Source organism: Biomphalaria glabrata, chromosome 13 (genome assembly GCF_947242115.1).
Source record: "Biomphalaria glabrata chromosome 13, xgBioGlab47.1, whole genome shotgun sequence".
NCBI lineage: Eukaryota > Metazoa > Mollusca > Gastropoda > Planorbidae > Biomphalaria > Biomphalaria glabrata.
This window is the reverse complement of record NC_074723.1, coordinates 13,701,481-13,716,865: the sequence shown is the minus strand read 5'-3', so window position 1 is coordinate 13,716,865 and position 15,385 is coordinate 13,701,481. Positions and strand designations below refer to the sequence as shown.

At 39.3% G+C, this 15,385-nt stretch overlaps 1 protein-coding gene across 1 annotated transcript in view; it reads right to left on the bottom strand.

Annotated features, from left to right (window-relative positions):
- Nucleotides 1-15,385, bottom strand: part of LOC106053363 (transmembrane protein 26-like) — a 226,343-nt gene that overhangs the window by 26,333 nt on the left and 184,625 nt on the right. The window contains exon 3 of the mRNA XM_056008257.1: nucleotides 1,974-2,177. Coding sequence (XP_055864232.1) covers nucleotides 1,974-2,164 — 191 coding nt within the window. The 5' untranslated portion in view covers nucleotides 2,165-2,177. The remainder of the gene's footprint in view (nucleotides 1-1,973; nucleotides 2,178-15,385) is intronic.

Sequence of the window (15,385 nt, the reverse complement as noted above, 5' to 3'; positions counted from 1 at the left end):
AACGTTATACCATTTTAAGTATAACAAAAGAAACCTGTTCACATGATGTTAAGTCTGTTTATAATTTTAATTAAATATTATTGTTAAATTCGAAATAACATTTGAGTAAATGCAACAAACATTGGGATTTTACATTTGAGTAAAAATCAATAAAAGTAGGTATTCAGCTAACTGTATTGGTCCAACAAAAAATAAATAAATAACTAGCAATAGTGATCATTGGAACATATTTCAAGAAAGTTGATGGGGAGGGGTGACACCCTGAGCTACCGCACTAGGTGCCACCGACACTGTATCGTGAGGTTTCCATGCTGATCTTAGATGATCACTTAACGCTACTCTACTTATTCCAGAAGAGTTAGAAGAGTCTTATCAAAGACGACGTCTTGCACTGTTTGCTTTTACGTGAAAAATAATGCCAAATTTTTAAAATATGGCTAGAATATATTTCTCGTCCATTGGTGAATTTGATGGGTGCCGCTTCTGTGTTTGTGCGATAACGCAAACTCTCTTTGTAATCTTGTTTTTTTTTAAAGTATTGGCCAATGATTTATGTATTATTGCTACTTTACTTTTTTAGTCCTCTGTACTGGAATGTCTCTAGGTTTAGTGATTTTTTTATAATTATGATACTCTAGTCAAATGTTAATCATTTTTAGCGGCCCCCGAAAGGGGAAAAGACGCTATTAGTTTTGTGCGAAATGTCTGTCCGTCTGTCCGTCTGACCGTCTGTCCGTCTGTCCGTCCGTCCCGTTTAGATCTCGTAAACTAGAAAAGATATTGAAAATCTGACATCACAATATTTTAGACCATTCAAAGTTCTGATGCAACGGCTACTTTTTTTTTCTGAAAGCGAAAAATCTTTTAAAATCAGTTATGCAAGCAGTTTTTTTTTAAAGAGAAAAAGCTAATTAGTATGCATTATAAGTTAGGCCTAATTTAAAATGAATAGTGATCTTATAAGTTTCATTTTTCTGTACATTTTCTTTATTGCAGAATTTTTTTTATTTTTTTTTTGAGGATTCGAATAAGAGATTGAACCTTTTCAAAACAATTAGATAAATTATAAGACATCAGTTAGGCCAGGAAAGGCGTGGTGGCTGAGCGGTAAAGCGCTTGGCTTCCGAACCGGGGGTCCCGGGTTCGAATCCTGGTGAGGACTGGAATCTTTGGGCGCCTCTGAGTTCAACCAGCTCTAATGGGTACCTGACATTAGTTGGGGAAAAGTAAAGGCGGTTGGTCGTTGTGCTGGCTACATGACACCCTCGTTAACCGTAGGCCACAAAAACAGATGAACTTTACATCATCTGCCCTATAGACAGCAAGGTCTAAAAGGGGAACTAGTTAGGCCAGGTTCACATCTAACTTTACATTCACTTACACCTATCCGGGACCGTTGGGGCATTAGACAAGATCTGTCAACCTTTTTTCTCCATTCTTATCTCTCATTTGTCTTTGATATAATTTCATTTGGATGTTCTTTCTGAAAATATTGAAGCCTACCTGGGTGGACCTCTTCGGGGGCCGATTTTGAGTTTGTGTTTCCACACAAACTGTCTTTTGTAACCTTGTTTAAAAATAAATTTCACTACTTTGCACATATTCTAGATTCCAGTGCGCGTTAGACTGTCGTTCGGTTGTGTAGGCCTATATGGTCCAAGGTTCATATCCTGCCCGATGCCATCCCCCGTCGTCTGCGGGAGGTTTAGGAAGTAAATTATCTTCAATTCTGAAGGAACATCCGAAACATGTCAAACATTTTACAAAACAAAAGAAAAACAAACATAAAAAGGTAAAAATGTGTATTAACAGATGAACAAGTGTATCGATGTGTTTGTGTTTGAATTATTTGTTGTAAGGTTTAGAACAGATAAAAAATGAGATGAGAAAGATGGCTAATTTATAAGAAAAAAAAAAGTATATACTATTTTGCTACATTTTTAAAATCAAAAACTGCATTTAAAATTTTTTACCATTTCCATTCTTTTCCTGCTTTTGCTCCTAGTGTCACAAGCATTTCAATAAAGAGTAGACAGAGGACCAGACCCACGTACCAGTAGCGGGGCTCGTGCGTTGCCAGGGTCAGCCGCCATATTGAGATGACTCCGTGGCAGGTGAAGATGAATCGAACTGCAATGGCTCGAAAGGCTGACAGATAACCCATTGTTTATTGTTCACTGTAAACAAACAAACAAATTAGGTTACAATGAAAAGATTAAAGAGTGAAAAAACAAGTAAAGGTTATTAAAACAAGAAAAAAATGTTTTCCTTCAAGTGTCTAGAAACAAGAAACGGGTCAAATGAACTAAAAATAGCCCAAAGGGAAGTAATAATCAAACCAAACGATGCACTAATCATAGTTGAGAATATGGCAAAAGGTATACTTAGGTCTTCACTATGTAAGAAACAAGAATTATAATTTGGGGTCAACTGTTGTAAGTATGATATTAAATCTATTTCTGTAGATATAGGAACTGAATTACACCAGCCTCAATAGCTTACGAATTGCTACGTTCTTTATGTATTTATTAATTGTAAGATTTCAATTTGGATTATTAGAATAAAAGACATTCTTTTAATTAGAAGATTCTTCTTCACTCTTCATCAATTGTAACCTTCCAGGCTACGCTTGTATTTTTGGTCATTACACATAGTTTTTAGAATATGACATTGTATTCGTCATCTTATTTTTGTAAAAAAAAAAACAACAACCTTGACTTCAGCACCTCCAAACCAAAACGTGAAATATGCTCTCAGAAGAAAGAGGGAAGCATAGCCAATGACAGTCTCAACCAGGGGATTACATCCAGATACTTAAAGAACCGGTTGACGGTGCTCGAAACATTTGAATGATAGCAGATGCTTAGAAAATTGGATGGCTGCCTGGTCGTGCGGTTTGCACGCTGGACTGTCCTTCAGATTTATCGATGGTCCAGGGTTCAAACCCTTCCCGCTCCCATCTCCCGTCGTCCTGCGGCAGGTTTGGACTAGGAAGTAATTATCTTCAACTCTAAAGGAACATCTGAAACATGTAAAACAAAACAAAACAAAATGAAACTTCGTGTACGTGGAAAAACAAATCTCAAAGAAAGTTACTTCCGGCAAAACGTTTGAGAATCACTGGCTGAGAGTAAACGTAAAGTTAGAAAAAAAAATAGCCTGAAGTGTTTTAAAGTTTGCACACACACAAATTAGAAGCATGTCTGTTCCATTGTCCCAGGGCTGGATTGATCTGCTGGCACGTCCAGCAGGGGGTTTTGGCCTCCGTCGAGAAATGGTAATACAAAAACAGAAGAAAAAAAATTGAATAAAATTTATATATAAAAAAAGAAATGATTAAAATATTTAACTTCGCTACAAATTTTTTATATTCAAGGATATATCTATGCATATTGTAATAACTGAAGTGAGGCAACTCAACGAGGACATAGGCGTTTATTTACACGGAGACATGACAAACACAAAGGACATCTGCCTTGAGCACAGCATCTCCATATTGGCTCTAGACTAGGGCGGAAATCGTTAGTCCTAATGTCAACATCCGACTTGTTTAGTCACAGATAGTGCGCACCTTCTTTCTGCACTATCTTGGATGGCGGTGCGCATGGCAAAGTCATAACATTGCCCCCGTCTTAGCACTTTTCGTCCCGAAAAGAAACAGTGCAGCTGAGGTTTGACAGTTCAGGTGGAGGTCGATCAGTGGGAGCCACAGGTGGCAGGGAGCGTGTTCCCCACGAAGCCATCCGCATTGTTTTCCTCCAGTGCCGCTTTCTCTTTCTCCAGTTGACCAGGTTGTTGTTGCGACGATGACGTGGCCGTTTGACACACAATAAGATATTGTCGAGCACTGTTTTCTTCAGCACAGCCTTTGATCGGGCACGCTGTCTCAGCAGACCTTCCCGACAGACGCCTCTCAAGGGAGCTGCAGGTTCACATGCAGCCACGTTGCAAACAAAGTCCAATGCACCGCAGTCATCCTCAGACAACAGTCTTACGTCCAGAATACAGGTCTCTTCAGTTTCAAGTGGAAAATGTCTTCCTCTTGACGGCTCAGATTTAGAGTAGTCCGATTGACATTCGTCTATGCCAATGTCGATGATGATGGTAGAAGTACATATGCCCTGTTGGTGGTTTTCTTGGCATCTAAATTCTATGTGTGATGCGCCGCACGTACAATTCATGGTAAACTTCTGGATGCAGTTGCCGAGCTTCGAATTTCCTTCGTAGGCACCGGAAGATAGGCAGAGGTCTTTAAAGTCCACAGCAACAGGCTTGAACGCAGACCCAACGTTGTCTTGCTCCGTCAGGCTCATTGAGGTACTGGTAACAGGTACAACAGGAACATACGCTTCAGGCACATAACAGACTTCAGTTAAGGTACTGGTAACAGGTACAATAGGAACAAACGCTTCAGGCACGTAACAGTCTTCAGTTTCTTCATTTGTCTCTTTCCGTTCGATTCGGTACATCTCGTTGAGATCATCACAGCAATCGTTGTCACGTTTCTCGTCTTGAAAGTCACAACCACAAGACTTGCCCACAACACAGACACAGACGGCGCTCCAATTCCCAGCGTCTCCGTCACCACTGTTTGTGCAGCCACAGTCTTGACCACGCAACTTCTTTACCAACGAGTCTACAGGCAACTGCTCCTTTACCAACGAGTCTACTCCTTCTTTCACTTGAGACACCATTTTATCTACATTGTTCCCCATACTGTTAATTTGTTCCCACATTGCATCAATACCTTCATTTATCTTGCCAATTAGCTCATAAATCTCCGGTTCAATTTCAAATAGGTAGGTCTCCGGATCTTCGTCTTCATCAATTAGGGCTTGCCGGAGACGAGCTGTAAGCACCTCCTTGCTACCACCAAGCTTCAGGCGTCTGTAACGAAGTTCCTGCCTTAGCTCTTTAACTAAAAGTTGGTCTAGTTGTTTCAAAGATGCCATTGTGCTAGAATCCTACCTCCTCTCGTTGAGTCGCCTATAATCCCACTTCTGAGACCAATGTAATAACTGAAGTGAGGCAACTCAACGAGGACATAGGCGTTTATTTACACGGAGACATGACAAACACAAAGGACATCTGCCTTGAGCACAGCATCTCCATATTGGCTCTAGACTAGGGCGGATATCGTTAGTCCTAATGTCAACATCCGACTTGTTTAGTCACAGATAGTGCGCACCTTCTTTCTGCACTATCTTGGATGGCGGTGCGCATGGCAAAGTCATAACATTGCCCCCGTCTTAGCACTTTTCGTCCCGAAAAGAAACAGTGCAGCTGAGGTTTGACAGTTCAGGTGGAGGTCGATCAGTGGGAGCCACAGGTGGCAGGGAGCGTGTTCCCCACGAAGCCATCCGCATTGTTTTCCTCCAGTGCCGCTTTCTCTTTCTCCAGTTGACCAGGTTGTTGTTGCGACGATGACGTGGCCGTTTGACACACAATAAGATATTGTCGAGCACTGTTTTCTTCAGCACAGCCTTTGATCGGGCACGCTGTCTCAGCAGACCTTCCCGACAGACGCCTCTCAAGGGAGCTGCAGGTTCACATGCAGCCACGTTGCAAACAAAGTCCAATGCACCGCAGTCATCCTCAGACAACAGTCTTACGTCCAGAATACAGGTCTCTTCAGTTTCAAGTGGAAAATGTCTTCCTCTTGACGGCTCAGATTTAGAGTAGTCCGATTGACATTCGTCTATGCCAATGTCGATGATGATGGTAGAAGTACATATGCCCTGTTGGTGGTTTTCTTGGCATCTAAATTCTATGTGTGATGCGCCGCACGTACAATTCATGGTAAACTTCTGGATGCAGTTGCCGAGCTTCGAATTTCCTTCGTAGGCACCGGAAGATAGGCAGAGGTCTTTAAAGTCCACAGCAACAGGCTTGAACGCAGACCCAACGTTGTCTTGCTCCGTCAGGCTCATTGAGGTACTGGTAACAGGTACAACAGGAACATACGCTTCAGGCACATAACAGACTTCAGTTAAGGTACTGGTAACAGGTACAATAGGAACAAACGCTTCAGGCACGTAACAGTCTTCAGTTTCTTCATTTGTCTCTTTCCGTTCGATTCGGTACATCTCGTTGAGATCATCACAGCAATCGTTGTCACGTTTCTCGTCTTGAAAGTCACAACCACAAGACTTGCCCACAACACAGACACAGACGGCGCTCCAATTCCCAGCGTCTCCGTCACCACTGTTTGTGCAGCCACAGTCTTGACCACGCAACTTCTTTACCAACGAGTCTACAGGCAACTGCTCCTTTACCAACGAGTCTACTCCTTCTTTCACTTGAGACACCATTTTATCTACATTGTTCCCCATACTGTTAATTTGTTCCCACATTGCATCAATACCTTCATTTATCTTGCCAATTAGCTCATAAATCTCCGGTTCAATTTCAAATAGGTAGGTCTCCGGATCTTCGTCTTCATCAATTAGGGCTTGCCGGAGACGAGCTGTAAGCACCTCCTTGCTACCACCAAGCTTCAGGCGTCTGTAACGAAGTTCCTGCCTTAGCTCTTTAACTAAAAGTTGGTCTAGTTGTTTCAAAGATGCCATTGTGCTAGAATCCTACCTCCTCTCGTTGAGTCGCCTATAATCCCACTTCTGAGACCAATGTAATAACTGAAGTGAGGCAACTCAACGAGGACATAGGCGTTTATTTACACGGAGACATGACAAACACAAAGGACATCTGCCTTGAGCACAGCATCTCCATATTGGCTCTAGACTAGGGCGGATATCGTTAGTCCTAATGTCAACATCCGACTTGTTTAGTCACAGATAGTGCGCACCTTCTTTCTGCACTATCTTGGATGGCGGTGCGCATGGCAAAGTCATAACAATATGTATATAATTCTCTTCGTGGACTACTAGTTTATATTAATCTGTCAACTGTTTACCGTTGCATTTTCAAAACATTTTAAATGTATAATCTACCAGCAACCTAAGCTCTTTACACATGTGTCAATGCATCAGTTGATGTAGCTACACACCATTGCTTTGAAAAAAGAGAGAGTAGAGGGAGTGGAGGTCAAGGGCGTGAGTACTTGGGACGATGAAATAAACCAAGATCCAGATAGGATTCCTCTCACAGAAATTAGATGAAAGTATGTCAGAAGCTATGATCGAAAAGATGTCCCCACAGCTTTCCCCCCTCCCAACTTAAAATACTCCATACACGTTAATAATCAGACTGGAATACATTCACATTATTATTAGTAGTATTCGTATTCGTATTATTATAACGTTAATCGACGGATTCGGAGACATTCGCAATATTATTTTTTAATAAAATATGCCTCTTACATTGCTCAAGTATGTCGTACAGAAGTCCATGGGCGTGTCCTAATTTAAAAGAAAACACCAACCTGACATAAACCCAAAAGGCATTGGCCTGCACTTAATATCTGACTGCACACCATTAGAAGCGCAGGTGTTCCCATTAGGGTGCAGGTATAAACATCGAAGTACAAAAAAAAAAATAACTAAAAATCAACCCCCCCCCCCCCCCCCCCGCAAAAAAAAATCTAAAATAATAAATACTGTTTGGAAACCGCCTATCATCGCTGAAATATATAAGTTTAACCTTTAAAGTTAGGCATCCATCAAATCATATACATCTGTTGTTTTTTTCTAACATGTTTTAAAGCAGATTGTTTTCAATATTAAAAGAAGTTAGTAGCCTTTTAGTCATTTGGTAAAATTGTATGTTATTATGATATTTTTTTGTTGTTATCAAAAAGTTGCTCCAGAAATAATATAGACCTGTTAAACGTACAACAGTAGCACTGTCATAATCCACATTTAAGATCAGATAACATTGTAATTCATTCTAAAAAGTAGGCTAACTAAAATAAGCGTAATCTTCCTTAGGCCACTCGGTGTACATGGTAAGACAGTCATACCAAAAAAAATCCTTTGTCGACTTATGTAGATTTAAAAACCAATCCAAAACAATTTATACAATCAGATCACATTGATTTGCTAGAGAATTAGGCATTAAATCACACGAACACATTAGAGAGGAATCAGTTATTCTGAACACACTGGCGATGAAGAAATTCATTGGAATCATAGAATTTCAAGCAGTAATTCAGTACTCTGCCACAACAGCGCAATAAAAGTACTATAAGAATTAAGTCCACAGACTTGTATGAGAAATTTGGAACAAGAATCATAGTACTCTGAAATGACCCAAAAAATGTATATGATAACTTTCTCTCTCTCTCTCTCTCTCTTTTTCTCCCTCTCGCGTATTCATAACCACTCACTGCTTTTAGTTGTAAAGTGAAACTCTGAATGACTGCCGGCACACTATGTGGGAACGTTGTAAACAGTTCACTGTTCCTAGTCACCATCATGGGATTGGGTTAAACAGCTTTTATCTGCCTACACAAACACATATTCCTACACACACATTTAGTGTATTTATTTATGTTCGATAGATAGATAAGATAAATAGATAGATAGTATAGATAGATAGATAGATAGATAGATAGATAGATAGATAGATAGATAGATAGACAGACAGACAGACAGACAGATAGACACACAGACAGACAGACACTATTGATGCCTATATCGTTACTTTCACCGGAAAATAAATACACTTTATAAAGTTCCAAATCGTTACGAAATGCACCACTGTTTCTTTCCCCAGACTTTTCTTTTTAAACGTATCTTACATATTTACCGTATTTTTTTTAGTTCTGATCGACCGCGAGTCTGTTTCCGTCAGTTCATTACCTGTCAAGAAATATTAGCGCTACTACAAGAGTTACCTGGATCTATGTTTTGTTTTATTAGTGCAAACGATGTGTGGAACAGAACTAGAAGCAATTACATTGTTATTTTATTGTGTGCTTGTCACCAGTAGCCTATACATGAAATGTGTTTTTCACCTAACTATACCGTAAGGCTCCTCGAATGCTTCAATCAAAGGTGCCTCCGCTCCAAAATGACTACCGTACAAATAACCATGGTCATCTGGAGGCTGGTGTGGACAGTATACAATCTTAAAGGAGGACGGTGTAAAATAGGAGCCTCCTGTAAGTGCTATAAAGAAATACTCAGGCAATATTTTTCCCTCACTGACATAGAGGAAAGTAGCTGGCAGCAGAGGGCCCCTGAAAGATACCGTTGGAGAGTTCTCACGAAGGCCGCGGTACAAACATTTGAGGCCTAAAGAAAATTCTTTGTAAAAGACAATCGCAAAAGACGTAAAGAAAATGTCAATAGACCCTCCGCGATCAACGGTTTGGTCAGGGTAAGTTGTGGCAATATATGCAGGTCATAACTGGGTTTGTGTGGTCACGTGAAACACTGCACGCATACTAAATCTTCTGAAGACATTACCATTCATTCATTCATTCATATAAATCTTCTAAAGACATTGCCATTCATTCATTCATTCATATAAATCTTCTAAAGACATTGCCATTCATTCATTCATTCATATAAATCTTCTAAAGACATTGCCATTCATTCATTCATTCATTCATGTAGATCTTCTAAAGACGTTGCCATTCATTCATTCATGTAGATCTTCTGAAGACATTGCCATTCATTCATTCATGTAGATCTTCTGAAGACTGCCATTCATTCATTCATATAGATCTTCTGAAGACATTGCCATTTATTCATTCATATAGATCTTCTGAAGACATTGCCATTCATTCATTCATATAGATCTTCTGAAGACATTGCCATTCATTCATTCATTTAGATCTTCTGAAGACATTGCCATTCAGCGGATGGCAGCGGGCAGGGTATGAACCTGGGTCATCGAGACAATCGAACAACATTCCAGCGCGAATACTGCACGACCAGGCAGCCATCTGCGGCAGCTTTAACTCCACATAAGCAACACATTTCTCAATAAGTAGCATTTATTTCCCTTTTTCAATAATAAACAAAACAATCAATTATCAATAATTAATGCACACTATTTCTCTTTTGTTTATTCGTTTTTGTTATGTACAACAAATAATTGTGTAAAGTTTTAACTTGATCCGAAAATGGGTGGGGGAGAAATAACCTGTACAAAAATTGTACCAGACAGACAGACAGAGTGAATTGTTATAAACTTAGTAAAAAAAAAAACATTTGGTATAGGCAGATAAAATGAATAGATTCTTTAAAATCATTCTTAGTGATACCGAAGTGCGTGTCTGAAATATATGTCTTTTTCTGTCTCACTAGACAATGGATGCTCTCTTAAATAAGATATGGGATATACTAGTCAGTAGGTGCAGTCTTTTTCTGGTTACATACCTTGGCTGGTCAAGTGAAATAGTAACATATATTTTTACTTTTGGTGGCTAAAAAAGAATATTTTTTTTTAATTTACAGTTACAAATATTGGTCTTCAAAAGAAATATATTTAAAACTAAAAAAAAAAACAACCTAAAGTGAATTCTCGCAGTTCAAGAGAAGGCGTAACTGTAGATAGAGGGAGAGGGAAGGCAACAACCCAACTTACCTGGCAAGTCAATACTAAAACTTAGGCCGCTACTCTAAACTTTTGGATACTCGAAAGTTACTTTCAAAAAACAACGTTATAAAAGCTACGTTTGAAGTCTTAGGAAATTCAGTTATACATGCATGCCATTTGTAGTCATAACTGTACATAACTTCTAACCTTACAAGCTGTCATTCTTCAGACGTACACGCACTCTTGGCAGTGCTGGACAGTTTGGAGTTAAATATTAAACACAGTAATTTCTTCTTTATTTTCGTTTTTACTTTTTAACATCCGCTCTTAAGTATTTAACTAATAAAATACAGAAACATAGAAAAAGGAGAAAAAGCGAGATTGGAAAATGTAGAGGAAATATAAAGAGACCTAAAAAAATCACAAGAATATACAAAGAGATAAAATAAACAATGTCAAGGTGTGTGACATAGATCAATGTGGCCTAAGTTGGGGATACAAGCGAAAGAAAGAGCTTAGATATTTCAAAGACAGTGTTCAAATATAAGATATCAACAAATTACCGTAAACCTCTCAAAAGACATAGATTAAGATACTCAACAAAATTAAACAAAATTGTGTCGTTAAAATGTAAGTATCAAGTATAAAAGTGTGTTGTGTCTGCAATAGATTATTTGATTTAACACACACATAAGGCAAGATAAATACTGAAAGTGTAGATCAAAAATAAAGTTGGACTATAAATATTTGACCAATATAGTAGTGAGCCCAAGAGAGATCTATTGATCCCGAATCGGAATTAGATTAAACTCTTTTTTTTTAAATACAAAAACATGGCACACAAAATTAAGACATCTTGATCTTTTCCAGTTCCTTAGTATAATGGTAGTTAAGAATATTTTTTAAAAAAATGCCATCTTATCCTGACCACTAACTAGATAACTTCAATGAGAATGTTAATGAAGATGTACTAAGCATTTCTGCCATTTTGATTTCCGCAATATTTCAAAAGATAAAGTTTACGTGTAACATGATTCTTAATGTGTAACATTTTGGAAGCACTTTCAATTTTTCTTGAAATGTATTATCTTAAAAGATTTGTATGGAGTCTAAAAGGTCTAAAGAGTTTTTAAATAAATTAAATATTGTGTAGCGTAAAGAGAAGATGGAGTATTACCTTCCATATTAATGTAATGCTTTTTTTTTTGTGACGGTACGCACCGGTACGGCGTACCGGCACCTTTATCAATGTGGGGAAAAAATATTACTTTTTTTGTATTTTAACGTTTATTATTAATTTTAAAATAGTTAAATGTTAGGCAATCCATCATTGAGTACCGGCACCCATTTCTTTACAAAAAAAAAAAAGCACTGCATTAATGTATCATGGGATGTGAAAGTCTTGTCCTAGAAGACGGGGGATGCTATAGTGCTTCATAGACGCAAAGTAGTCTGCTTAATTGAAAGTTCCCCTTTCAGACCTTGGGATCTCTAGGGCAGATGATGTTTAGGTCATCTGTTTCTGTGGCAAATGTTTTATAAGGAGGGTGTCAAGTGGCAAGCATAACGACCAACCGCATTTAGTTTCCACAATTAAAGTCAGGTATCCATTCAGAGTTGGGTGGACTTAGTGGCGCCTTAAAAATCCCAAAATTTAAAATCAAAGTCGTCACCAAGATTCAAACCCAGGACCCCAGGTTCGGAAGCCAAGCAGCACTTAGCCACTCTGCCAACACGATCTTCTTCTTAATTTGAGAGATTTGAAATTGGATTTAAGGAATTTCTAAACTTTACACATTTTATACCCTCGTTGTGTTCACCACACGATACTAGTGTGGACAAAAAAAAAAGTAAAGTTAAGTTCATCTCTTTAAAAACTACTAGGACACACTCACAGAGTGAAGCTCGGCACGTTTACATTCAACATAATGGCTTTAAAGCAATTTCTGTAATTGGATCAGTGTTTTAACTAGGCAACAGCTGGGAGCTGGTTATTTTACCTGCAATAAAAATGTGGCGATTTAAATGTGTACACAGACATGGGTTCTCTTGACATGTATCAGAAGACGCCATAATAGATAAATTAACTCTTTCCTGTTTAATACTCTGGTAAGGAACATTAACATAAAAAGCCCTGATTTGAAACTATAAACTTGAGTAGGCTGAAAGAAGAATATTGTATGAAATTTACTTGCCTAAGTTGTTGGGACTAAAGTCAGAACAAGTCTGTCATGAGATTTATTTACAGAAACTAATCTTATAGCGAGTTTCTAACGTACACATTTAAGATCTACTAATTTAGAGTGATCATATTGTGCATGCTTATTTCTCTTTGCTCTTTTGGGTTCGAGAGTAAAATATTGGAGTTAAAGAAAGTGTCTGTTGCTTTTAAACGACCAAAAAAAATTTACTAGCTAAGCTCAGACATGGAAGTTGAAACATGTAAAAACAACAAAAACATAAAACAGCAAACTTGTTTTTTATTTACAAATAGATGTTTATCATGTTTATATTTTTAAACAGAAATGCCAAATGTATGAATTTCTTGACTATATATATATATATATATATATATATATATATATATATATATATATATTATAGGAAGAGACAAATAGATCTAACAGAAACATATTTGCTAACTGACCAGTTAATTAAATGATTTTCGCATTACTAAACTATCGAATGATTTGGCTGATATTTGTATTTCTATCTACTTTAATGTAGGCTTTATTTGTTCTTTTATTATGGGGCAACTGAACACATCGATCTCTTGACTGATTTGTCTATAACGTTAACTAATTATTTGATACTTATTGCTACTTGAGCAGGGCCACCCTTAGGCAAACTAGGCAACCGCTTAGGGCCTCCGATTGTTGAGTGCCTCGCGCAGAACTAAAAAAAAATTTTTTGTTAGAAAAAAAAATTGCGAAACATGGATCAAATCTGCAACATAAACAGAGTTGTATGGCTCTGTGTCCAGTAGCTCTATGTCCAGTAGCTCTATGTCCAGTAGCTCTGTGTCCAGTAGCTCTGTGTCCAGTAGCTCTATGTCCAGTAGCTCTGTGTCCAGTAGCTCTATGTCCAGTAGCTCTAGGTCCAGTAGCTCTATGTCCAGTAGCTCTAGGTCCAGTAGCTCTAGGTCCAGTAGCTCTAGGTCCAGTAGCTCTCTGTCCAGTAGCTCTAGGTCCAGTGGCTCTATGTCCAGTAGCTCTAGGTCCAGTAGCTCTATGTCCAGTAGCTCTAGGTCCAGTAGCTCTATGTCCAGTAGCTCTAGGTCCAGTAGCTCTAGGTCCAGTAGCTCTGTGTCCAGTAGCTCTGTGTCCAGTAGCTCTGTGTCCAGTAGCTCTATGTCCAGTAGCTCTATGTCCAGTAGCTCTAGGTCCAGTAGCTCTATGTCCAGTAGCTCTATGTCCAGTAGCTCTAGGTCCAGTAGCTCTAGGTCCAGTAGCTCTAGGTCCAGTGGCTCTATGTCCAGTAGCTCTAGGTCCAGTAGCTCTATGTCTAGTAGCTCTATGTCCAGTAGCTCTATGTCCAGTAGCTCTATGTCCAGTAGCTCTATGTCCAGTAGCTCTATGTCCAGTAGCTCTGTGTCCAGTAGCTCTGTGTCTAGTAGCTCTATGTCCAGTAGCTCTGTGTCCAGTAGCTCTATGTCCAGTAGCTCTATGTCCAGTAGCTCTAGGTCCAGTAGCTCTGTGTCCAGTAGCTCTATGTCCAGTAGCTCTATGTCCAGTAGCTCTATGTCCAGTAGCTCTAGGTCCAGTAGCTCTATGTCCAGTAGCTCTATGTCCAGTAGCTCTAGGTCCAGTAGCTCTAGGTCCAGTAGCTCTAGGTCCAGTGGCTCTATGTCCAGTAGCTCTAGGTCCAGTAGCTCTATGTCTAGTAGCTCTAGGTCCAGTAGCTCTATGTCCAGTAGCTCTATGTCCAGTAGCTCTATGTCCAGTAGCTCTGTGTCCAGTAGCTCTGTGTCTAGTAGCTCTATGTCCAGTAGCTCTGTGTCCAGTAGCTCTATGTCCAGTAGCTCTATGTCCAGTAGCTCTAGGTCCAGTAGCTCTATGTCCAGTAGCTCTAGGTCCAGTGGCTCTATGTCAAGTAGCTCTAGGTCCAGTAGCTCTATGTCCAGTAGCTCTAGGTCCAGTAGCTCTATGTCCAGTAGCTCTAGGTCCAGTAGCTCTATGTCCAGTAGCTCTAGGTCCAGTGGCTCTATGTCAAGTAGCTCTAGGTCCAGTAGCTCTATGTCCAGTAGCTCTAGGTCCAGTAGCTCTATGTCCAGTAGCTCTAGGTCCAGTAGCTCTATGTCCAGTAGCTCTATGTCCAGTAGCTCTATGTCCAGTGGCTCTATGTCCAGTGGCTCTATGTCCAGTAGCTCTATGTCCAGTAGCTCTAGGTCCAGTAGCTCTATGTCCAGTAGCTCTGGGTCACTACTATTGTTCAAGGTGTAGATCGACTTGTCAGACTACATATGTGAGAAGAGCATTGCTCCTTCCTTTTGGTGAAATGTCGTGATCATGCATCGTCCATGAAGCACATTCGTGTTACCGGAGCTTGTATTGAGCTGAACAAGTTCTATCGGTCACGGGGGCAGATGGCGTAAAAGCTCATTTATTTCTGCAGCTGAAGGTTAGCTAGGGACTACATTCATTCATTCATTCATTGGCCTCCTTCAGTTGTGAATTGTAGTAGAGACTACATTCGTTCATTCATTGGCCTCCTTCAGTTGTGAATTGTAGTAGAGTCTACATTCATTCATTCATTCATTGGCCTCCTTCAGTTGTGAATTGTAGTAGAGACTACATTCATTCATTCATTCATTGGTCTCCTTCAGTTGTGAATTGTAGTAGAGACTACATTCATTCGTTCATTCATTGGCCTCCTTCAGTTGTGAATTGTAGTAGAGACTACATTCATTCATTCATTCATTGTTCTCCTTCAGTTGTGA